At 45.2% G+C, this 23,916-nt stretch overlaps 1 protein-coding gene across 1 annotated transcript in view; it reads right to left on the bottom strand.

Moving 5' to 3' along the window:
* CASQ2 (calsequestrin 2) overlaps window positions 1-20,412 on the bottom strand; it is a 71,066-nt gene extending 50,654 nt beyond the window's left edge. The window contains exon 1 of the mRNA XM_019956744.2: window positions 19,908-20,412. Coding sequence (XP_019812303.2) covers window positions 19,908-20,219 — 312 coding nt within the window. The 5' untranslated portion in view covers window positions 20,220-20,412. The remainder of the gene's footprint in view (window positions 1-19,907) is intronic.
* Between the last annotated feature and the right edge of the window lie 3,504 nt (window positions 20,413-23,916).

Genomic DNA, 23,916 nt, shown 5'->3' with positions numbered 1-23,916 from the left:
CAACTTTATATAAAAAAAATCATATTAAATAATATGCATGTCAACAGCAAAATTGTAGATATTTATAGTATGTGTTTTTAAAATTTTGCATCATATAGGTATTTATTATACTATTGTTACCTCTGTAATGATGTGGTTGAAGTAGATCTCATCTTTAAATGAATAAATGACCCAGAGATAATATATCCAAGTGGTTAAGAGTATACAGCTTGGCATCAGAGACCTGGATTCCTGACTTGGTCCTTGCTATGACTCAGCTGTAAAGTATGGGGAGTACCAATATCTGTTTCATAAGGCTGTTCTGAAGAAGAGTAAATGAGATGATGCCTGTGAACGCCTTGACACAGTTTTTGGCATCAGTAAGTGCTTAATAAATGTTATATTTTCTTCTTACTATGATGACAGCTTGAAAGGGTCAACTGTGCCAATTAAGAAATACCAACGCCTAATGTATGGTGATGGCAAGAAGACAATAATTATTAATTGAGGACCTACTATGATCAAGGTGCCCTGTGAAACAAAAGTGCAAGACACATTCCATAGTCAAGGAGTTTGTGATGTCACTAGAGAGGAAGCTAATGAAAAATTAGCTGATAGGAATAACTGTAATATATAGCGGAGCTATATGTAACCTTGTTCTGTATTTTCCAAGTCTCCCGTAAATATGTTATTGTACTTTCATAAGTTTAAAAAATAAAAATTAAAACAAAAAAAAATTAGCTGATAGATGTTGAAGAACTAAGACAGAAAATAAGGGCTCTGGAGCCAGAGCAAGAGAGTTCATGGGCAGGGAGTCAATCATACAGAGCTTTGAAAGTGATGCGAAGGAGTGTGGATTTAGTTTCCACATACTCAGGATGAAATCTCAAATCCCTGACATGACCACAAAGGCCCTCACAGTTTGGCCCAGCTGCCTCTCCAGCCTCATTTGGGGCCACTCTGCCTCTTACTGACCCATCATTTTCAGTTCCTCAAAACAGCGAGTTCTCTCCTGGATCAGGAAGTCTTTGCCCAGGATCACCTCATTTAGCTGTGCTCCCAAGTCCTAGGGCAAGGCACGGACTGCAGCTGCCTGTGGGGACACCTTGATCTATTCACACAAAGACACTCAACATGCTCCTCTACTGTGCATGCTCTCTCCTCTTTCTAGAAGATCCTTCCCTCCACTCCTATTTCTCCTCGAAGTCTACACATTAATGTCAGTAGCTCAAAGGGCACTTCCTGACTCCCTGGTGCTCTTTCTGAACTGGGTCTGAACTGGGTGCTCTTTCTGCCTTTGTCCGTAGTGCTTTGCCTTCACAGTCCTTTCCCAGTTTGTATCAATAAGTACACATTCACTGTATGATCGTTTGTCTGTCAACTATCTGCATGTGAGCCTGTGAGCTCCATGTCCCTGCCTGTTTTTCTCTATGTACTATCTCCAGCACCGAGTATAGAACCTGAGAAGAGGAGAGTTAAAAACAAAACAGAATGAAACATTAGTTTATTAAATAAATAAATGGAAGAAAGAAGGGAGGCCAGCTAGACCTTGAGAGGGGAGGTGTGTCTGAATAGGCAGAGGAGAGCTGCACCGACATCTGAGGAAGAAAAAACTGGCACAAATGTTTTTGAAGGCTTGGAGGGGCAAATGCACAGGGTGAGTGAAAGGGAAGAGGCTTCTGTTCTCAGGTAGAGGGCTTCTCAGGGGAGCTGGAAGGAGTAGTGTGCTTAAGGCATGCTAGAGAAAGAGTGCGAAGGACTTTGAACATTAGGACTGGCAGTTCTGATGTGGAAGATGCTTGAGTAGAAGAACAGTATGGTTAATTTGAGTTTGGGGAGGGTTGATCTGAGGGCATAGACCAGATAGATAGGAAAGTGGAAGGGAAGGCGACCAGTCGGGAGGCCGCTGCTAGAGTCTCAGTGGGAGATGTCAGGTCTCCAGCGAAGGCAGCAGATGAAGCAGCCTGTGAATCAGTCAGACTGGTAACCATTGTATGGTTTTGGAGAATTGGGGAAGGTAGGGGAAACCAAGGAGTGGAGGAGGCAAGACGATTCCAAGGTCTCCAGCCAGGGAACAGAGTGGAAGACAAACAGAGACGTCAGGAGGGCACACCAGAACCACGAACGAGCTTCTCAGCTTGGATTTAGATGCAATGAGTTCATGGCCGTGGAAATCCAGGCAGCAGTCGGAGGCGCCAACCTGGAGTGTGGGGGAGAGGTTTCGAAGGACCTCTGCAAGTGAGTGGTGACGGTATAAGGAGAGTGTACGAGAAAACCACAGGGTCGAGGACTGGCCGCCTTGTAGCAGGTGAGAAAAGGAGGCTGCCTGGAGGCAGAGAGGTGTGTGGGAGAAGCAGGAGGACAAGGGACGCAGTGCCAGGATTCCATAGTCACAGAAGCTCGAGAACAAGCAGGTGGTCAGATCAAGTGTTGCAGAGAGTCCCCAGAGATGGGACCACTATTGAGGTCTCTCCTTTCAGGATGACCTTTAGAAAGGAGCTGGGCTGGAAGCCAAAGCACTGAGAGCGAGGCCAATGAGTGGGTGGCAGGGTCTCAGTAGAGCAGGTGTAGATCACTTGCTCAAGAAGTTTGCTATGAAAGGAAGGGAAACTAACACAGCAGCCCCCAGGGTCACGCTCCCTTTGGCCTCAGAGGACTGGCACGTGAGGTGCCCTGTCTATGTGTGTCCCTCCAAGTCCAGTCCCTTTGTAGGACATCTCAGCCCTGATCCAGGGACCAACGGGGAGAAAGTTCTGTTTCTCAAGAATTGTCCTCCTGGAGGAGAAAGACGAATTTGCTTCATTGTCAGAAGAAGGTGGGGTAGCAGGGACAAGGGGCTGCTTACCTACTGAAGGGAGCTGAAGGGGCTCACTTTCTGCATGGTCAAGAATCTGAAAAAGAATCAAGGTCTGAGAAGTATGGGGGGATATGTCACAGATCTTCGCTCCAAGTGAGTGTCCCTCAGGCCAGCCATTAAAAATACCCTGGCGGCAACCCTGCTCTCTCCATGGAAGCCAAGAGCCAAGTGGCTCTTCTCAACCACCATCCCTGATACCATCTGGCCACATGTCAAGCAACTCCACTACTGTGCGCGTCCTCCCCTGAAACCGGAGAGCTGACGTTTATCTCCAGTAAGCTCCTGTCACCTTCCACCACCCTCGGATGAGGCCTGGGCTATGTATAGCTGGGAGCTTGGCACGTAATATGTCCAAGCAGGAGGCAGGTGAGAGAGGGGGACCACTATTTTATGAGCTGAACACTGGGGCCTTTTGGGGCTGGACCTGGTGGCTTCTAAAAGAGCCTTGAGGGAAAGTGGCGGGGGGCGGGGGGGGGGCGGCAATGTTGATTATTTTTATTGGCACTTTTGAACTATCACCTTGGTCAGAGCCAAGGAAAAAACCCAAAGGTCACTGCTGTGTGTTCATTCCACTCCGCCACATTGAGAAGCAGTATTTAACAATAAAAATAACATCTATCGAGTGTTCACTGTACACCAGATACTGCTCCAACACCTCACATGAGTGATCTCATTGAATCTTCACAAAACTCACATGAAGTATAAGTTCAAGATGATGAAACAGAGGCACAGAGAAGCTAACCAACTTGCCCAGAGCCACACAGCGCTCAAGTGATCTGGGATTCCAGCCATGACTCTCTGGCTCCAGGGCCCAAACTTGCATCGATTACATTCTGCTCCCTTCACATGGGCCTCAGAGGGACCTGGGCCCCAATCCTGGCGCCACTGCTTATCAGCTGTGAGACTCTGGGCAGGTCACACTTCTCTGATCTCAATTTTCTACCCTGAAAAGATGAGATCTAATTCTTGCAGGAGTACTATGTATTCAAGCGCTTATGGTTTGTTCCCTAGAAATTCACTGCAGGGCAACCCCATTACACTAAGCTAGTGGTTCTTGAACCTGAGCCTGCATCAGTATTACCTGGAGGGAAGCCTTGTAAGAACACAGATTGCTGGGTCCACCCCGGAATTCCCAACTCAGGAGGCCTGGGAGGGGCCCCATGAATTTACATGTCTGACAGGGTCCAGGAGACACCCATGCTGCTGGTCCCAAGTTCACACACTGAGAACCACTGCTCTACAACGGTCTCTAACATACAAGCACAATCTCCCTGTGTAGCATTTGTGATGTCCAAAATGGCTGATTAAGGGAGGCTATTCCTGAGCCAGGTTTCTGTTTTTTTCATACTAAAAATATTATTGCAGTGGGATTTTTTTTTGAAATGGATTTGACTGACCTAAGGACCAGGCCATGCACTTTTCCAATTTTTCTCAGCAGAGTTCTCAAGAGCCTGTGAAAAAGCAGTCTGGCAGCTCAAATGCCCACACTCTCTGGTAGCCCTCTCCTTTGGACAAGTCCTACTGAGTATCCATCATGTTCCTGCAGCTGGGGAGACACTGTCCCTTTTCTAACTATACCTTCCATAGGTTGGTGCACCTAATGAAAAAGGGAGAAATAAAGGCGGAGGGAAGGCGGGGGGCTGCAGTCAATGGAGAGACCTTCTAAATGTAAAATGAGGGCAGACAAGCCTCTACGCCTCATCTCCCCAGTGCTGCTGCTGCTGCTGCTGTCACTTCAGTCGTGTCCGACTCTGTTCGACCCCATAGACGGCAGCCCACCAGGCTCCCCCATCCCTGGGATTCTCCAGGCAAGAATACTGGAGTGGGTTGCCATTTCCTTCTCCAATGCATGAAAGTGAAAAGTGAAAGTGAAGTCACTCAGTCGTGCCCGACTCTTAGCGACCCCATGGACTGCAGCCTACCAGGCTCCTCCATCCATGGGATTTTCCAGGCAAGAGTACTGGAGTGGGGTGCCATTGCCTTTTCCCCATCTCCCCAGTAGCGAACATTAAAAAGCAGAAGAGAAGTCTGCTGCTGCTTGGCTAAACTTTGCGAAATGTCTGACTAGTGTTTATTTTGATGAACTCTACTAATGACAACAAATAACACAGACAGCTAACCTGAGAGTTCGTTTTCAAGGTGCTTTCACATAATAAATTCTAGAACAGTCCTTTCCTGAGCACCAGACGTGGGCTGTTTACTTTACACACACCCCTCCTTTCTCTTCAGAGGAACCCTGGGATGAGGGGACAGTGGTCTTTATTCTACAAAGGGAGAGGCTCGGCCTTCAAGAACTCAGTCCACCATACCGTTGCAAAGACTCAGACCCACAGAGTTTCTGTCCTAAGTCTGTGCTTCTTATGTTGCCAGGACATGGTGTGGGCTGCAGTTTATGGGTTGCATCTACTTTTTATTTTGGGTTTGGGAAATGCTCTCAGTGTGTGTGGCCAGACTAAGGAAGTCTTGGGGTGCTGAGCCCAGGGCTGTGTATGGTCGAGGAGGGTGAAGGAGTGTCTGCTGGCCCGTCTTCTTGCCCAGCGCACGGCAGATGGTGAGGAGAGGCCTGCTGGCATGGGGCACCGGGCAGCAGGCGGACACTCCTGGAACAGGCTCTCTGGGCACTGAGGAGCGGCTGTGGGCTGCCCAGCCCATTACTCGGCAAGACGGTGCACTGGCCATGTTCCTGCATGTCTGTCCAAAGAGAAATGGCTTATCTGAATCGAACCACATCCAGCCCACAGAAGAGGGAACCTCAGAAGCTTCGTTGTACAGGTGCAGACTTCATGGGGACTGGCTTTTTTGATAAAACCTTTTATTTTTTGGCAGTAAATCCTATTTTTATTTTTTAAAATTGAAGTAGAGTTGATTTACAGGGTTGTGTTAGTTTCAGGTATGCAGCAAAGTGATTCAGTTATACAGGTATATGACGTGTAATATATAACACACACGCACGCATATTCTTTTTCAGATTCTTTGGAACAAATCATCTCAGATTCTAAGGCTGAGCTGATAATTATGCAAAAATACTCCACACCAAGCAGTGAAGTTACAACTGCAAGAAAATAGGGCAGCTGCTTTTAAAGAAAAATGTTGTGATTCTGAAACAGATTTTGTTTGTTTGTGTTTTACTGCTTTACGCTAGAGTAGTCCTTATAGTCGGAGAAGGCAATGGCACCCCACTCCAGTACTCTTGCCTGGAAAATCCCATGGATGGAGGAGCCTGGTGGGCTGTAGTCCATGGGGTCGATGAGAGTCGGACACGACTGATCGACTTCCCTTTCACTTTTCACTTTCATGCATTGAAGAAGGAAATGGTAACCCACTCCAGTGTTCTTGCCTGGAGAATCCCAGGGACGGGGGAGCCTGGTGGGCTGCCGTCTATGGGGTCGCACAGAGTCGGACACGACTAAAGCGACTTAGCAGCAGCAGCAGCAGTCCTGGTCTCGCATGTCTCCATTTAGAAATGTATAACTTTGTGAGGAGGTCTACCTCAAGAATCCAATGACTAGCTATCTTGTTTGGCCTTGAATATTATTGAGGGCTGTTGGGGGGTGTGAAGAGTGAGAGAAGAAGGTTCCAATGGTCTAAAACCTTCTAAATCAACAGTGTATTTGCCATTTTGTGAAATCTCTATCTCCCTGTTAATTCTGTATGGAAGAAAGAATTGAACTGTAATCAACTCAGTCCACACTTTGAGCATTTCTTGTCTTTTCACATCTCACCCCAGGCTCTAGTTTTATCGCTGAGAAGTGCTCAGCAAACACACATCTCTTAGGAGAAGCGCAGTTCAAGAGTGAGCCTGGGCATCCATCTTCTGAGAGCTCTGGCTCTACATGAGGACTTACTCTCAAAGCCAAACCAAAATAAGCCTGACCTCATCTGAGTTTTCAGAGTGCAGCAGGTGCAAGTGTGGAGAACGCCGTCTTTGGGCAGTGAACAGTTGGAAGAAATACCTGAATCCTGTGCATGTTGCTATTCTCTGCCCAGTGTTCCCACATCAACCCATCTGTGGATTCACTTGCCTCCAGAAATTTCATTTTGCCTTCCTCTCTTGAGGTTTAGAAACGCAACCACTGGGACATTTGCCAGTGCTAAATAGGTTTGAAGGCAATGACAGCCTTAGAGAGCCCTGAGGTTTATGCCCGTGCCATGTATGTGTTTTGGACTGAGAGTCCCATGGTTTAAAAAAAAAATCTGTTTTACTCACATTTCAGCAGGATTAAGTGAGGATGACAAGCAGTTCCCTGAATCTGACAGATTCGGTTTAATTTTTCATCTTCCTACTGAATCTCTTTTTAAAAATTGATTTAATTTTTAAAAGATATCAAAGAGAAATATATTTCCAATATGCGCAATGTATCCATAATTCCTTGCCTTTTTCTTTTCTCTCCATCCACCCCTCCACCCACCTACCCAACATTTATTAAATACCAAGTAGGTGTTAAGCATTAGTCCCTTTACACACACTTCAGTTCAACACATAGTCCAGCTATGAAATTAAACACTGCTCAACTGTGAGTGAAAATCCCAAATTAAAATTAGAGATGCTTGTCTTTTTGCAAGTTGGCACTGCTTACAAACAAGAAGCAACCCCTTTATGCTATTTCTCGGTGTAGTTAAAGGAACATGATGTTTGGAGACAAATAGATGTGAATTCAAATTCTGCTTCATGCTGTGCCATTTTCTAGCTTTGTGACTTTGGGCAATTTCTACTCAACTCTAGGGAATCATTTCTTTGTACATAGTGTGAGAATATGTTGTAAGAATTTAACAGAATGACATATGTAAAGCACCCATACTGGACATGTTTTACAGTAAGTTCGTACCAGTAGTAAGTGTGATTTCCCTAGTCCTTCCTCTTCTGTTCATTTAACATTCCTTCAACTAGCACTGCTGAGAGACCACGCTGAGTCAGACACTGGCCTAGGTGCTGGGGTGCAGCAATGAAGAGAGCAAAGTATCTGCCTCTGTGGGTGCTGCACGCTATAACCATCTCGAACACTATGCACTATGTCTGCCAAGTGCTATGGAGAAGAATAAAGTAAGGTTGAAGGGATAAGGGGGTGCTTGGAGTGTGTGATTTATAGAGGTGGTCATGGACGTGAGTTCTTTCATAAGATGACACTTAAGCATAGACCTAAAGGAAGTGAGTTCTTATCATCAACAAAAGACCAACCCCTGAGTTATCAGAACCATGTCATCTGCACTTCCTAAGTAAGCAGTGCATGAACATTTGACAAATAAATTAAAGAATGAATATTTCTATTGGGGTGTTCACAACGCTTGAGTACGTGCATGTGTACTCAGTTGTGTCTGACTCTTTGTGACCCCATGGACTGTAGCCTGGGATTTTTCAGACAAGAATACTGGAGTGGGCTGCCATTTCCTCGTCCAGGGATCTTCCCAACCCAGGGATCAAACCCAACTCTCCTGCGTTGTGAGGCGAATTCTTTACCTCTGATCCACCAAGGAAGCCCAGAACTTAGTTCCACATTACAGAACACTCATCAGTTTGCTCTGAGCAGCTTTCTTATACTTTCCTGTTAAATACGCTAACATCTTAGTGTCCCATATTCATATACCTCCAGGGTGCTCAAATTTGTCATCTCTTTTGGAGAAAAGGGCAGTATGACATGGCAACCAAATAGATGCTTTTCCTCCCTTTCTGAGGGTAAATCCTGGACCTTGACCTGAGATTCCTTAGAAAGGCACCTTCTGATCTGGCCTTAGAAACCCTTGTAACTCTCCTGGAAACCTCTCAAGGAGGGGGAAGCATCACATGAGCCCAGATTCTCTCCTTCTAAGGAGGTCCAAGTATTAATCACTGATGGTGTGACTGAGGAGACCATGGGAGAAGACTGGGAGACCTAGCTGAGTCCCAGAGCAGACCTGAATCCCTGCAGCCCCAGACCAAGTTAATATCCCATCAATTCTCCAAATCAGAGGAATGCTGACAGGTCCATTGTCATTCAGGAGAGTCAGCAGGCCAAAGGTCAAGCAGATACAACATGATTCTGGGCATCTGGAAAATTTCTCCAATCCAACAGACCAGTACGGTGCTTTGAAAACTTTCACATACCTATGAATCACCAAAGGATCCTGTTGAAATGTAACAAGTATTCAGGTGATACCATTGCTGCTGCTGTGGTCTGCCGACCAAATTTTGAGCATCAGGCCTCAAGTGGTCCACAAACTTGGCTGCACATTAGAATCACCCAGGGAGCTTTTAGAAGCTAGCACCTGGGTATCATCCCTTCCCCCATGACCAATTAAATCAGTGTCTAGGGGAATAAGACCCAGAAGCATTATTATGAAAAAGCTAGTGAAGATGACAGATTTCAGCTGAGCTATATAAATCCTAAAAGATGATGCTGTTAACAAGTTGCACTCAATATGCCAGCAACTTTTGAAAACTCAGCAGTGGCCATAGGACTGAAAAAGGTCAGTTTTCATTCCAATCCCAAAGAAGGGCAATGCCAAAGAATGTTCAGACTACTGCATAATTTCACTCATTTCACATGCTATAATGCTCAATATCCTTCAAGCTAGGCTTCAACAGTATGTGAATGGAGAACTTCCAGATGTACAAGCTGGATTTAGAAAAGGCAGAGAACCAGAGATCAAATTGCCAACATCTGTTGGATCATAGGAAAAGCAAGGGAATTCCAGAAAAACATGTACTTCTGTTTCATAGACTACACTGAAGCCTTTGACTGTGCAGATCACAACAAACTGTGGAAAATTCCTAAAGAGATTGGAATACCAGACCACCTGATCTTCCTCCTGAGAAACCTGTATGCTGTTCAAAAAGCAACAGTTAGAACTGGGCATGGAACAACGGACTGGTTCAAAATTGGGGAAGGAAAATATCAAGGCTGTATATTGTCACCCTGCTTATTTAAATTATATGCAGAGTACATCATGCAAAATGCAAGGCTGGATGAAGCACAAGCTGGAATCAAGATTGCCGGGAGAAATATCAATAACCTCAGATACAAAGATGACACCACCCTAATGGCCAAAAGCAAAGAGGAACTAAAGAGACTAGTGATGAAGTTGAAAGAGGAAAGTGAAAAAGCTGGCTTAAAACTCAACATTCAAAAAACTAAGATCATGGCATCTGATCCCATCACTTCACTTCAAAGCAAATACATGGGGGGTGAAAATGAAAACAGTGAAAGACTTTATTTTCTTGGGCTCCAAATCACTGCAGACAGTGACTGCAGCCATGAAATTAAAAGATGCTTGCTCCTTGGAAGAAAAGCTATGACAACCTAGACAGTGTATAACAAAGCAGAGATATTATTTGCAGGGAAAAGTTTGTTTAGTCAAAGCTATGGTTTTTCCAGTAGTCATATACGGATGCGAGAGTTGGACCATAAAGAAGGCTGAGAGTTGAAGAATTGATGCTTTTGAACTGTGGTGCTGGAGAAAACTCTTGAGAATCCCTTGGACTGCAAGGAGATCAAACCAGTCAGTCCTAAAGAAAATCAACCCTGAATTTTCATTGGAAGGACTGATGCTGAATCTGAAGCTCCAGTACTTTGGCCACCTGATGGGAAGAGCTGACTCATTGGAAAAGATCCTGATGCTGAGAAAGATGGAGGGCAGAAGGAGAAGGGGGTAACAGAAGATGAGATGGTTGGATGGCATCATCGACTCAATGGACATGATTTTGAGCAAGCTCTGGGAGATGGTGAAGGACAGGGAAGCCTGGCGTGCTGCAGTCCATGGGGTAGCAAAGAGTCAGACATGACTGACCGACTGAACAGTAACAAAATAGGTATTTTTTAAAACTCCTTAGGTTGAGTCCTTCGTGAAGCCAAGGTTGAGAACTACTACAACTGGCCAAGAACATGGGCTGCCTTTCAAGTGACAGGTGAAGGGAATTAACATTTGATAAGCATCAGCTGTATTTCAGGCACTCAGCATTCTACATAGATTAATTTTCTAGTAGTAACCAACATAACAAAGTAATGACACCTGACACTTGTACAGCTTCTTATAATTTATGGGGACTTCTTATTCATTTAATTCTCTTAATTCACGAAGGTAGAAAGGACATAGTCGATTTTTTTAGATGAGTAAAATGCAAAGCATATTCGTGACTTGCCCAGCTCAAATAGTAAATGGAAGAGAAGTTCAGTTACCCTGACCCATAGCTGTCTGCTTTGCCTAAATACTTCAACCTCATCTGAAGTTGGATACACGAGGATGGTTGTGCACAAGAGTCATGTCAGCAACACTGGACACACGACAGAGTCTAAAGAGGCTTCAGTCATCTCACCAAAGATATTCTCACTGATACACAGATTGATGAGGAGACTGAGACCTGAATAGAAAAGGAAGCTCAGTCTTGACAATCTGAAAGCAATGGCATTAAGGTACTTAACAGAACCCAGAGGCCTGCATTGCACAGGCCTCGCTTCTTAGTTCTGCCACAGATTATGGAACCAGCCTTCTCCTTCCCATAGGGCCTGATGGATGATCTGTGCTGGAATCACCTCTAAAAATTATTTGCGGAGCTTCCCTGGTGGCTCAGTGGGAAAGAATCCACCTGCCAATGCAGGAGATGGGAGTTCAACCCCTGGTCTGGGAAGATCCCACATGCCACGGAACAGCGAAGCCTCTGTGCCGCAGCTACTGATCTTGTGCTCTAGAGCTTGCCAGCCACAACGACTGAGCCCACACACTGCAACTACCAAAGCCTGCTTGCCTTGAGCATGTACAATGCAACAAGAGAAGCGGCCACAATGAGAAGCCCTCACACCTCGACGAAGAATAGCCCTGGGAGCAATGAAGACCCAGCACAGCCAAAAATAAATAAACAAAACTATTAAAAAAATACAAAATACAAATTATCTGCAACTGGAAAGAGATTAATCTCCAGAATATACAAACAGGTCATGGAGCTCAATTTCAAAAACAAAGGATAACCTAATCAAAAAATGGGCAGAAGACCTAAATAGACATTTCTCTAAAGAAGACAGAAAACTGACCAAGAGGCACATGGAAAGATCCTCAACATTACTAATTATTAGAGAAATGCAAATCAAAGCTACAATGAGGTTATCACCTCCCCCTGGTCAGAATGGCCATCATCAAAAAAATCTACAAACAATAAATGCTAGAGAGGGTGTGGAGAAAAGGAGAAAAGGGAACCCTCTCACACTGTTGCTGGGAATGTAAATTGATACAGCCACTCTGGGGAACAATATGAAGCTTCCTTCAAAAACTAAAAATAGAACTACCATATGACCCAGCAATCCCCGTCCTGGGCATATGCTTGGAGAAAACCATAATTCCAAGAGACACATGCACCCCAGTGTTTATTACAGCACTGTTTACAATAGCCAAGACATGGAAGCAACCTAATGTCCATCAACAGAGGGATGGATACAGAAAATAATGGTGTATATATACAATAGAACATTACTCAGCCATACAAAGGAACAAAGTGTGCCATTTGTAGAGACTTGGATGGACCTAGAGCCTGTCTTACACAGTGGAGAACATCCGAAAGAGAAAAACAAATATTGTTTATTAACACTTGTGTGTAGAATCTAGAAAAATGGTACAGATAAACCTATTTGCAAAGCAGAAATAAAGACAGAGGTAGAGAACAAATGTATGGAGACCAAGCAGGGAAAACAGTGGTGGGATGAATTGGGAGATTGGGATTGATGTAATATATATATATGTATACCCGCTATGTATAAAATATAGAGCTAATGAGAACCTACTGTATGGCACAGGGAACTCCACTCAGTGCTCTATAGTGACCTAAACGGGAAGAAAATCCTTAAGAAAGAGGAGTATATGAGTATGTATAGCTGATTCACTTTGCCGTACAGCAGAAAATAACACAACCTTGTAAAACAACTGTACTCCAATAAAAATTTTGTTTGAAAAGATAAAAAGAAAATTATTGGGAAATAGCCTGTTCACCAGGGTTTCCTGGGTGACTTAATGGTAAAGAATCTGTCTGCAGTGTAGCAGATGCAGGAGACATGGTTTTGATCCCTGGGTCAGGCAAATCCCCTGGAGGAGGGCGTGGCAACCCACTCTAGTATTCTTGCCTGGAGAATTCCATGGACAGAGGAGCCTGGTGGGCTACAGTCCATGGGGTCACACAGAGTCGGACAGGACTGAAGCGACTGAACACACACACACACACACACACACACACACACACACAGCCTGTTTACCAGCAGTAGAAAATCAGTCAGAGCAGTAACCCTTACTACTGGCAGACAGGCCATTTGCAACAATTTTTAGGTAGTGATCCTGCCATTTGCTATCCAGGAGGGCCTGGGAGAGAGCCCTAGGCAGGTCATGTATGGGGATGGTAGCCCCTTTATGGTGGACACGTCCTCATGCAGGACGAGCAGAAAACCCTGCAGGGAAAATTCTATAGAGCAGCCCTGGGCCTCCAAACTACTGGGGCATCTGGTCAACCCAGCGGACAGCTACCAGGATGATGTAACCATTTCTGCTTCAGGACCCTAGGTTGCCTGCCAGTACCTGCCAGTTCATCACCCTCAACAAATGAATGAAGTTTTACTTTTCACCGTGTGGAAAGCATCGCTCGTTCACCATCCATTCAGTGACTGATTCATTCACTCACTCATGCTACCGTTACTGAGAGAGAGCCTGCCTTAGCAACAGGTATGAATGAATACTGATGAACGAATATTTCTATTCATGGATTCACAGTAAGAATTTTCATGTTCTGAAACACTCACTCACTTGCCTGAGGAAAATTCCAGTAAATGTATATATTGGTTGCAGGTTGGTGTGTTTAGTTGCTCCCACAGGACTCACACAGACACATCACAAGCGAGGAACCTGAATACAGACAGACTTCTTCCTCGGGAATTGGACCCAGGCCTCTCTGATTTGGAAGCCCATTTTAGAGCACACCACCTCTCAAGCATTTCAACCCGAGAGAGGTCAGTGATGTCGGATGTCCGAGTACTTGCTCTGCAGTATTTATAGAACATGATAGGCGCAGCACTTGTTTCAAGGTGAAAGTAGAAGCTGGCAGCAAAGAAGCAAGGAGGAATCAAATTCATTGCCCGTGTCCTCGTCTTGAGTCTCTGAGTCCTGCAGTACTAATAGGGTTTGGCCAGTGAGGTATGACTACATTTGCTGACTTTGCTGAAGCTGAAGGAAATAGCATATAAAATTGCAACTCCCTTTATAATCTGAGTTGATATCTCAATAGAAAAAAATGGGGGGAAGGCATAGAAAAATAAGAAAAAATGTAAGTGTCAAATAATTTCATGAAAAAGTCAATCCAGCTAGACATCAAAGAATGTCTATTAAAACAATAAAAATAGGCAAAGATTTTTAAAACCCAAAAAATTGTGCCAGTATCCAAAAATAGAGAAATTCTGTAATGGCCTATATGGGAAAAGAATCTGAAAAAGAGTGGATATACGTTTATGTTTAACTGATTCACTTTGCACAGGACACCTGAAACTAACACACTGCAAATCAACTATACTTCAATAATTGTTTTTAATTAAAAGGATAAAATAGAAAAATTATTTTAAAAATATGTATGATCATCTAGTGGAGTCCTATGCCAACATTAACATCATGTTTGCCAAGAATTTAAAACTACTTAGTGACATAGGGGCACTCACAATATACTGAAATGAAAAAAGCAGGAAGTAAAACTATAAAAATGGTATACATCTAATTTAAAAGTGTGTTTTTATGCATAGAAAAAAAAATACTGGAAAGAACTCTGTCAGAACACTAGCCATGTTTACTTCGGGGTGATTTTTCTTCGTCCACATCATCTCACACTCCTTGAGAGCGTGTTATTTTGTGGATGAAGTGCTCCACCAAGAGTCAGGATTGCCAGCTGTGTAAATCACATCACTGCAAGGCCACATCTATGACATGAGGGGTTCAGAACAATCTAGATGGTTCTCAAAGTTCTTTTGAGCTCTAACATATCAGACACTCATTCAAGAAACATAACATTTACAGAGCATCTGTATGGAGCTACGTATACTGCACCAACCCTGAGGTCTTCCAGAGGCAGTTTCCAGTCAAATGCAAAGCAGAGTTTGAGTGTGGCCTCCTGGTGCCATATTGCTTGCCCTTTTTATGACTAAGCTTTTTTAAAAATTCATTTTTTTTAATTTAAATTTATTTATTTTAATTAGAGGCTAATTACTTTATAATATTGTATTGGTTTTGCCATACATCAACATGATCTGCCACGGGTGTACACGTGTTCCCAATCCTGAACCATTATTTTTTAAGTTTAGCTGTGATGGATCTTAGTTGCAGCATGCAAACTCTCAGTTGAGACATGGAGGATATATTTCCCCAACCAGGGATCGAAATTGGGCCACCTCCATTGGGAGCGTAGAGTCTTAGCTACTGGACTACCAGGGACGTCCCTCTCTCTAAGCTTTTAATGGCCTCATATTCTTCCCTTTCTTCTCTTCCGCTTATCAAACCCTGCTTTCACGTAGAACTCAACCTTGATCAGATGGAGGTGTAAGTGAATGGCAATATCTTACAAGACTATCTCTTGCAGAACGGCTTGACTAAATAGGAATAAAAATTTTACCTAAAGGAACGAGGCCCTTGTGGCCAAATTTTAGGGAAAAGGTATCAAGTTGGAAAAGATTTTAGAGCTGTCAGAATCTTATCTCCTGGATTTCCCTTCCCCACCCTTGCTTTTTTGCCTAATAAATTCTATTTATTTTCACAAACCAATTCTTCTTTGTCATGCCTTCTACATGTCTCCCAGATAGCAGGGCATTTCCTCTTTCCTCTGCACTCCCAGAGGAGCTTATGTTGCCCTGCTATTATAGTGACTCCCTTGCACTGTGGATTTCATTAGTATTTCTTTGTAATTTCCACATTAGGCTGTGACCCGCCTGAGTGTTTCATGTTCCCTGTATCCACAGCGAGCATCCTCAGGCCCAACCTAGAGTAAGTGGCAGATGTAAGACTAATTGACGGGCATTTTAGGTCCCGAGTCAGGCAGTGACCTCCTCACCCTGTGGATGGGGCTATTTCTAGGTATTTCAATATCAATCCTTAAACAAACAGACCAAACACTGACCATAGTATCTTTGGGTTTTTATTAGAATGCATGGCCCTTTTTTAAAGTTAATTTTTATTAGAGTATAGTTGAACAGAAGAGACTGGTGGGCTACAGTTCATGGGGTCACAAAAGAGTCAGACCCTGAATTAGCGACTTAACAACAACAGCAGCAAGAATAGTTGCTTTACAACTTTGTGTTAGTCTCTTCCATAGAGCAAAGTGGATCAGCTCTGCTGCTGCTAAGTCGCTTCTGTCGTGTCCGACTCTATGTGACCCTATGGACAGCAGCCCACCAGGCTCCTCTGTCCCAGGGATTCTCCAGGCAAAAATACTGGAATGGGTTGCCATTTCCTTCTCCAATGCATGCATGCATGCTAAGTCGCTTCAGTCGTGTCTGACTCTGTGCGACCCCATAGATGGCAGCACACCAGGCTCCTCTGTCCACGGAATCCTCTAGGCAAGAATACTGGAGTGGGTTGCCATTTCCTTCTCCAGAACCAGCTATATGTTTACATATATCCCCTCTTTTTTGGATGTTTTCCCCATTTAGGTCAGGGATGGCCCTAATGCGAGGAGTTATGAACTTCTAATTCCTCACCTTCTAACCTTTAGAAATTCTCCAGGTTTATCAACTTGGGGGTGGCAACATCATTGGAGAGGGAGATCAATTTAATAGATTGAGATCAATATGTTTTTTAAATGAAACAGAAGTATAGAAAAGAATAATAAGAAAGAAGACAAAATAATTTTTGATCCAACTGCTCCCCAAATAGTAATGCGTTGTCCTGTGAAACTGTTGTTTCATTTATGCATGTACGTTCTGTGCACACGGGTCACAGTGAGCTATGATAGAAAACATGGGAAACCGCCTTCCGAAACCACTCGGAGGAAAGGACCCCCACCCTTCCTGTGCTGTCTGCCCGGGGCTGAGATTTCACTGCCTCCTGGCTGCAGCCTGGGAACTGCCCCCTCCCCCCTAGTTTGCACATACACAGCCCTGGAACTGGCAGGATATTGTCCTTAGCGTTTGTTTAGAGTCCAGGGAATTAAGAAGACAAAAATGGGCTTTTTTTGACCAGGAAGAAAATTTAGAGGTTCACACGCCCCCTCTCTGACCATTCCTGGGGTTCCTGGAACCAGTCTGGTCCTAGATTCTGAGGCACGGCCTGCACCTGACAGGTGTCTCAGCAAAGGCCCCCCTTCCCTCCCCAACCCTCACGGAGGCAGCCCAGCCTCCTCCAGGGTTTGCATATTTGTATGAGCAGTGCCTCCTCTGCGACTCTGTGCTTCTCAAACCTTTGCTGATATGGCCGGCATCATCAGGCCCAGGCCCACAGGCTGAGCACTCTATTTAAGGAAGACTCTTGAAACAATCCTGAAGAGGGTATCCACCAGCAAGTTGTACATCGCCTCATTTGATTCAAGCAGTAAGGCAGTATAGGGACTAAAACTGCCTTCACCTACGCTAGTTGAATGGCCTTGGGCAACTTACCGCTCTGTGCCTCAGTTTCCCCATCTGGAGATGGGGATGGCAACTGTACCTACATCAGAGAAATACTATAAAGCTCAAACCAGCTACACATACAAAGTGCTTAGAACAATCCCTGCGCACAGTAAGCATTCAATAAATGGTGATTATTAATAATCATCCCATAAGCTTGTTGGACAATTATTATTTTTCCAGATTTATAGATGAGAAAATGGGGTGCAGAGAACTTAAGTAACCTGCCCTATGTCGTGTGTCCAGGAGAGGCAAAGCCAGGATATAAATCTAGATCTCCAGACTCCAAGTTCTGTGATCTTTTCCCTAAGGATTTAGGAGTCTGTGGGGCATCAAACCACCTCCTGTGCTGAACTTACACCTTGTCAATCTCTGCTGGGCATTCCTGGATCAAAGGTGGCTGGAAGGATGGTGAGTCCAGGGCAAAGTCCCTTCTCAGGATTTTGCTTGGGAACACAGAATTTGTCTTTGAGGGAGAATGTGTGTGTGTGACAGGAAATCAGAAATTGGGGTCACGGCTTGCACTGGCACTCTTTTTGAGTTCTAGGCTAAGTTGACAGTGGTGAGCATATATGGTAGAGTCCTTGTGGCTTCAGCTAACTTTTCATAAAATTGTCACTATAATTGAGTAGGGCAGTTTGAGATGGAGATGGTAATGTGAGTGAGGATTTCTTGGGCTGAGCAGCCCCTGTGCTGTATGTCCTGGTTTTTTCCCAGCCTGAGATTTTCCTGTATATATAGTACAAAGACCTAATAACTGTCTCTGCTTTTTCCTTACTTATAACTCACAGAGGGAACTGAACTTCCATGTTCAGGCCCCGGAATAGAGCCTGAGGAAAAAGATAATGGGCATGATGATATTTTTAAGATGTTTAGTTTTTCATCCACCAGAGCTCTCTGTAATGACCATGCTGCCATATATAAATCCTCTGAAAATAGATATGTGTATGATGATCGAGGGACACAGGATTCTGCAATGCTTTTAAAATTATCAAAGATATTTTGATGTATTTGGGATGGTTTTCCTGGATTTTATTATGTACTCAGTCGTGTCCTGTTCTTTGTAACCCCATGGACTGTAGCCCACCAGATTCCTCTGTCCATGGGGTTTCCCAGGCAGGAATACTGGAGTGGGTTGCTATTTCCTTCTCCAAGGGATCTTCCTGACCCAGGGATCAAACCCGAGTCTCCTGCATTGGCAGGCAGATTCTTTACCACTGCGCTGCCTGGGAAGCCTGGATTTTCTTATAGTCAATTTTTTTTTTTTTGAGAACTAAAATCCACATGGGTTTTCTCTGATAATTCTGTTCATCAAAGTATTTTATTATAATGTATGTCAGTTATGTCTCAATAAAACTGAAAGAAAAAGAACGAAAAGGCATCTGATTGAGCTGAGCTTTCTGGTAGGGCTGGTCTCCACTTTTTGCAAATAGGTGCATAGGCTGAGCCGAGCCTGGGGACTGATGAGGGATCTCGGTGCTTACTAGAATTCTTGGCACTCCCAGGTGCTCCTGAGTGTAACCGATCCGAAACTGTCCAGGAGGAGCTACGGGAGGGGTTCCTGGGTCACTCACGTGGGATTAAAGAGCCAGCCCCTGCGCCAGCTTCACAGAGAGGCCAGTAACGCAGACAGAATAAGAACTGACTTCGGCATCTTCCCTGACCTCACACCAAGAGCTTTCTGAGAAAAAGAAGTACTCCCGTTACTGAACACGCAGCCAAGATCTTCCCACATCTTGTGTGTGATGTTGACTGATACCGAGTCCCAAGAGGGGAGCATTGCTTAGTGGTGCTCCCCATCTGACCCACAAGCAGAGGCAAGGTCAAATGACTTCTGCCGCCCCAAGATCGAGGGCAGACTTACAGGAACAAAGAGTAGGAAATTAGTATACCAAATGAAGCCTGCACAGAACCCTGAATTTCATGTCATTCAGGCCTTTTAACAATAGCTTTAACATTCTCTGAGGAAAAGAGTGGCTGGAACCACTGCCCTTGAGAAATCAAGAGGGCTGCCAGCTGATAGACTTTACAACTTTACAGACTATAATACATTGGGCAGACTTCCCTGCTGGCTCAGTGTAAAGAATCCTCCTGCCAATACAGAAGACGTGGGTTTGATCCCTAGGTCAGGAAGATCCCCTGAAGAAGGGAATGGCAACCCACTCCAGTATTCTTGCCTGGAGAATCCCATGGACAGAGGAGGCTGGCATGCTACGGTCCGTGGGTCGCAAAGGAGTCAGATACGACTTAGCAACTAAACAACAACAACAAGCAGTGCAGTGCGCAGCGCGTTCACTCGTCCTGTCTGAAGAGTCTGAACACACCTCTGTTTTTCACACATCCCAGCTTTGCAAGATTTCCAGTTTTGTATAAGATTGAAATGGGGCAAGACTTCAGGATATATTCTCAGCACCCTGGGGTCCCCGCATCGCCATCACGGGCCAGTTCCCACCTCCTTGGACGACGTGGTCCGAGGGCCCCCTCCCACTCACCTCCAGCACGATTTCTTTCAGTTGGAACTGTTTCTGCACGACTTTATCTGAAGATAGGGGCTCATGGTAGTAGAGGCAGAGCAAGTCATATTTCTTCAAAACCTGCTTGAAGTTCTTCTCGGTTAGACTGACCACGCGGTCCTTGCCATCATAGGTGGGGAAGTTCAGTCCCTCCTCTGCCCTGCAGGAGGACAGCAGGTAGACCCCCACCACAAACAGGTGGGCTCTCTTCATCTGGGCAAAATGTTTCTTTCCCAGAAACGCTGATGGTAGGAAAGTGAATGGAGCCTTAGAGGACTTGCTGGGAGTCATGGGGAGCAGAGAGGCTGATCTGGTCTCTCTCCCTGGCCCTCCCTGGGCCCAAGAACCCTGTCTTCACCTCTGCAGGCTGCTGACTGTAGCCGTGGGCTCAGACAAAGCGAGCAGAGGCTCACACCCATGCATGTGTGGAACTGGAGCCAGGCTGGGCCACCCAGCCCCAGATAGCTTGCATAGCTCTGCCCAGCCCATGTCTCATCTGGAACTCCATTTTTAGGATGCAGTTGTTTCAGGCTAAAAATAAATCATGCGATGAATAAAAAAGTTAGATATGGCCCTGTTGAGGGATTCGCTGATACAGTTTGTCAGGCTGGTGGAGAGGGAGGAGGCAGGAGGGAGACAGGGGAACATGCGCACATGAAATGAGGCCAGAAAGGTCAGAGGAGAGACATTCACTTGGAGGGAGGAGGACAAAAGGAGAGGAGGAGACATGGGATTGTGACGTGTGAGTGTGCAGGGGTCACTCAGATGCTATTGAATCAGTCCATTATCCCAGGGAATGATGTCAGCCTGTCCCTTCCTGGCAGGCTGCTCATCTGCACCCCCCTCCCTCCCCCCCCCTCCGCCTACTCACCACTGACCTAGGGCCCAGCCCGACCCCCAGGTGGACTTGACGTTCTGCACCTGCCCTCCCCTGGCTGGCCGCTGCTCCGTGTCCCCCGTGGCTCTGCCAGTCACTGAGCAAGGGATCTAGGGTCACCCTTTCTCTGTGGAAAGAGCTCCAGAGACCCCAGCCCACCAGGGTCACAATTGTTCTCCTTCTGCCCCTGCTCATGGCTTAACGTTGCTGACACCAGGAGCTCCTGCCCCATTATAAAATTAAATATAGTAAAAGTTCAACTATCTTCTTCAGAAACCTTCTTAGGCTTTTCGTTATCATCCCTGTCATCTTCTTTTTTAACATTAACCCCCAATGTATCATTTTTGCCCCTTTCCTCTTCATTAGAGACAGACTGCTGTAGAGAGTCCAGAAGCCAGATAGAGCTGAGTTCAAGTCCACGCTCTGCTTCTTAATGGCTGAATGGACTTTGGAGGGTCACTTACCCTCTCTGATTTTCCATCCATCACCTCCACCCCCGCTCCTTGTAAAGTGGGGATAATTATAACTGTATTGTAAGGCTTGGAACATAGAGATGGAAAAACATGGTGCAAAGCAGTTACTCAAACATAGCAGCTGTTATATTACTCCATTCTTCTTGGAGATGGTGGAACATAGGTTATTATCATAATTACTTGTCAGTTTCCAATAGTAATTGTTTGTGAACCCTTTTCTGTCTGCCTTCTTCTTGAATCCATCAGGTATTTGGGGCAGATGTGATTAAAAGGTCATTGCACAGAGAGCTAACTGAGCTTCAGGGAGCTCAGCACCTAGTCAGAGATCGTGTTACTGACTGCCTGTTGGTAGAGGGTAGGCAGAGAGTTCAGTTCTAGCCCGGAGCCCAGTACTCTTGGGTGCTTTCACTCTGATGGGGTAATTCCCCATCAGAGGGGTAATTCCCCTCTTTTCTTAAAAGACTCCATCTTTTCCTGTCAAACAACAGTCCACTCTTGTCCTTCCACTCTTCAAAGTGGTCTATGGCTCTCACGATTTAGGCCGAGTTTTTGTCTTCTTTTGGTTGGAGAATCAGCTTTGGAAATAGCAAGGACTCTGTCCCATACAAACTTTGCAGGGGACAGAAGGTAAAAAGAGAGTCAATGGCCTACATGACTGGAAGCAGTCCTCTCTACTGCAGCCAGAGGGCCTGATGCTGAGGGGCAGGCCAGTGGGAGTTTCTTCAGAATACTTTCACATCCAGGAAGCCAGGACCTTGGGGAACCCAGGGCCTTGGGGAACCCATCACTGAAACCCATGACAGCATTTGGTTCTTTTTGATGGTCACTTTGCCAGGCTTTTAAAGATAGAGTCAAGAATAGCCATTCTAAGATGTGGTTAGCTTTTCAGATCATTGGCAAGCATGCAAGATCTCTGCTTTCTTTAGAAAATTTAGGGGGAAAAAGATTGTCGCATGAAACAGTGTATGTCTTGTCTTTTCGAGGTCAGCTTCCCAAAACTGTTCCCAGTTGTCTCAGTCTCATCGACTTATCTTTATTTAGAATTTGCTCCACTTTTCTTAATATATGTTTTTTTTTTAATGTTACCAAAAGACTGGGAGAAGTTTAAAGTCAGAGTCTTTGAATTTTGCACTGACTTACAACTGATGAGAAGTACCAAGGCAAAGGGATAAGTTTTAAAAATTCAGCTTAGCCCTCAAGTCTGTCTTAAGACCAACTGGGTATCAATAGAAAAAAAGCCCCAGTGTGGCAAGTTCCTGTCCCTAAATGCCGGCTCTGTTTGGGGCCTCAAGCCCAGCCTGAGGATGGCTCGGCCACTGACACCTGTTGTGATCGTTTCCCACTGTCCCCCACACCTAGACGTGGAGGCCAAAATGTGTGTCTCACTCTTGATGGCTTAGGTTTGCCTGGTTGAACCCTGTCTATGTCCCAGCCATCTTTTCTCCGTGTCTTTTATTGTTTTCATTTTTCTTTTGCCTTCTTGCTTCCCAACTCTAATGTATTTATTTTGTAAACAAGGGGTGCTTCTGACACGTCTGAGTCAACTTGGCATCTGGCAGGTTAACTTTTCATTCCAGTTTTCACGGCTTCCCAAGTCAGGGTCACCTACACTGCCCAGTTTATGTGGCTGTGCTGAAGTGTGCGAGTGTCTCTCTGTGCTGTTAGCAGGCATTTTTGGTCTTTGTCTTTAAACAAGAAAGGATAAAACAAAGTAAACAAATCAACATAAATGTATTGTCACAGTATATGATGTAGGCCCCTTGTTTTTGCTGGCAGTTTCCAGTCCCTCACTCTGAGTGTCCTCTCCTGAGTCCCTTACTCTAACCTCACCCCTTTCATTTGTTCACTTTTGACAGGTGGCAGGACAGCTTTGCATCTGTTATTTAACTGGATCTTCACCATAGCTCACTTTACAGATGAATCAGGATTTGAAGCCACGATCTTTCATATATTAAGTAAACGTTAATAAAATTTTATGGGGCATCTCTTATGTACCAGACACTCTACTGGGTAGTGGAGTGGGACACGGTGTTCATCTGAACTCACTGAGTTTATATCCGAGAGAGGAAACAAACAGTACATAATCAGCGTATGTATTGGGGTGTGTGTGTGTGTGCACCCGTGTAAAATTGGACTTCAAACAGAGGCATGTGCTCTAAAGATCAGCTGAGGACAAGGGAGAAACTGTAACAGTGTGTAGGAGGTGGCCCGTTTGGACTGAGGGTGAAGGAAGGCATCTTCAAGGAGGGAACCTAGGAGCAGCAGGGAGGGGAGAAGCAGAGGGCAAGCTTCTTCCAGGGAGAAGCGGCCAGCACCTCCGCGCTGAGACCTACGGGCATTCCACCACTAGGGGGCGCTGCATCCACAGCCTCCGTCCTATGAAAGCATCAGATTTCACTCCGGACTTCTTTGTCAGTATATGGGCTGACACCTACATGGCAGGGTCCACAGGACAGGGAACCTATCTGAATGACTGGGAAGCAGCTCAGAGAGAGCTGAGGCTCGGAAGTCAGGAGACCTTGGTCTGGAAAGGCCCAGCCCGGCTGTGCGACCTTGGTGAATCTCCTCACCTCTCGATCCTCGCATTTCTAATTTGTGGAAAAAAGGGTCAGACCCACTGGTCTCCCATTGCCCCTTT

The sequence above is a fragment of the Bos indicus genome, chromosome 3, assembly GCF_029378745.1.
Source record: "Bos indicus isolate NIAB-ARS_2022 breed Sahiwal x Tharparkar chromosome 3, NIAB-ARS_B.indTharparkar_mat_pri_1.0, whole genome shotgun sequence".
In the NCBI taxonomy this organism is placed as follows: domain Eukaryota; kingdom Metazoa; phylum Chordata; class Mammalia; order Artiodactyla; family Bovidae; genus Bos; species Bos indicus.
Note: the sequence above shows the minus strand (reverse complement) of the source record. Positions and strands in the feature narration are given on the sequence as shown.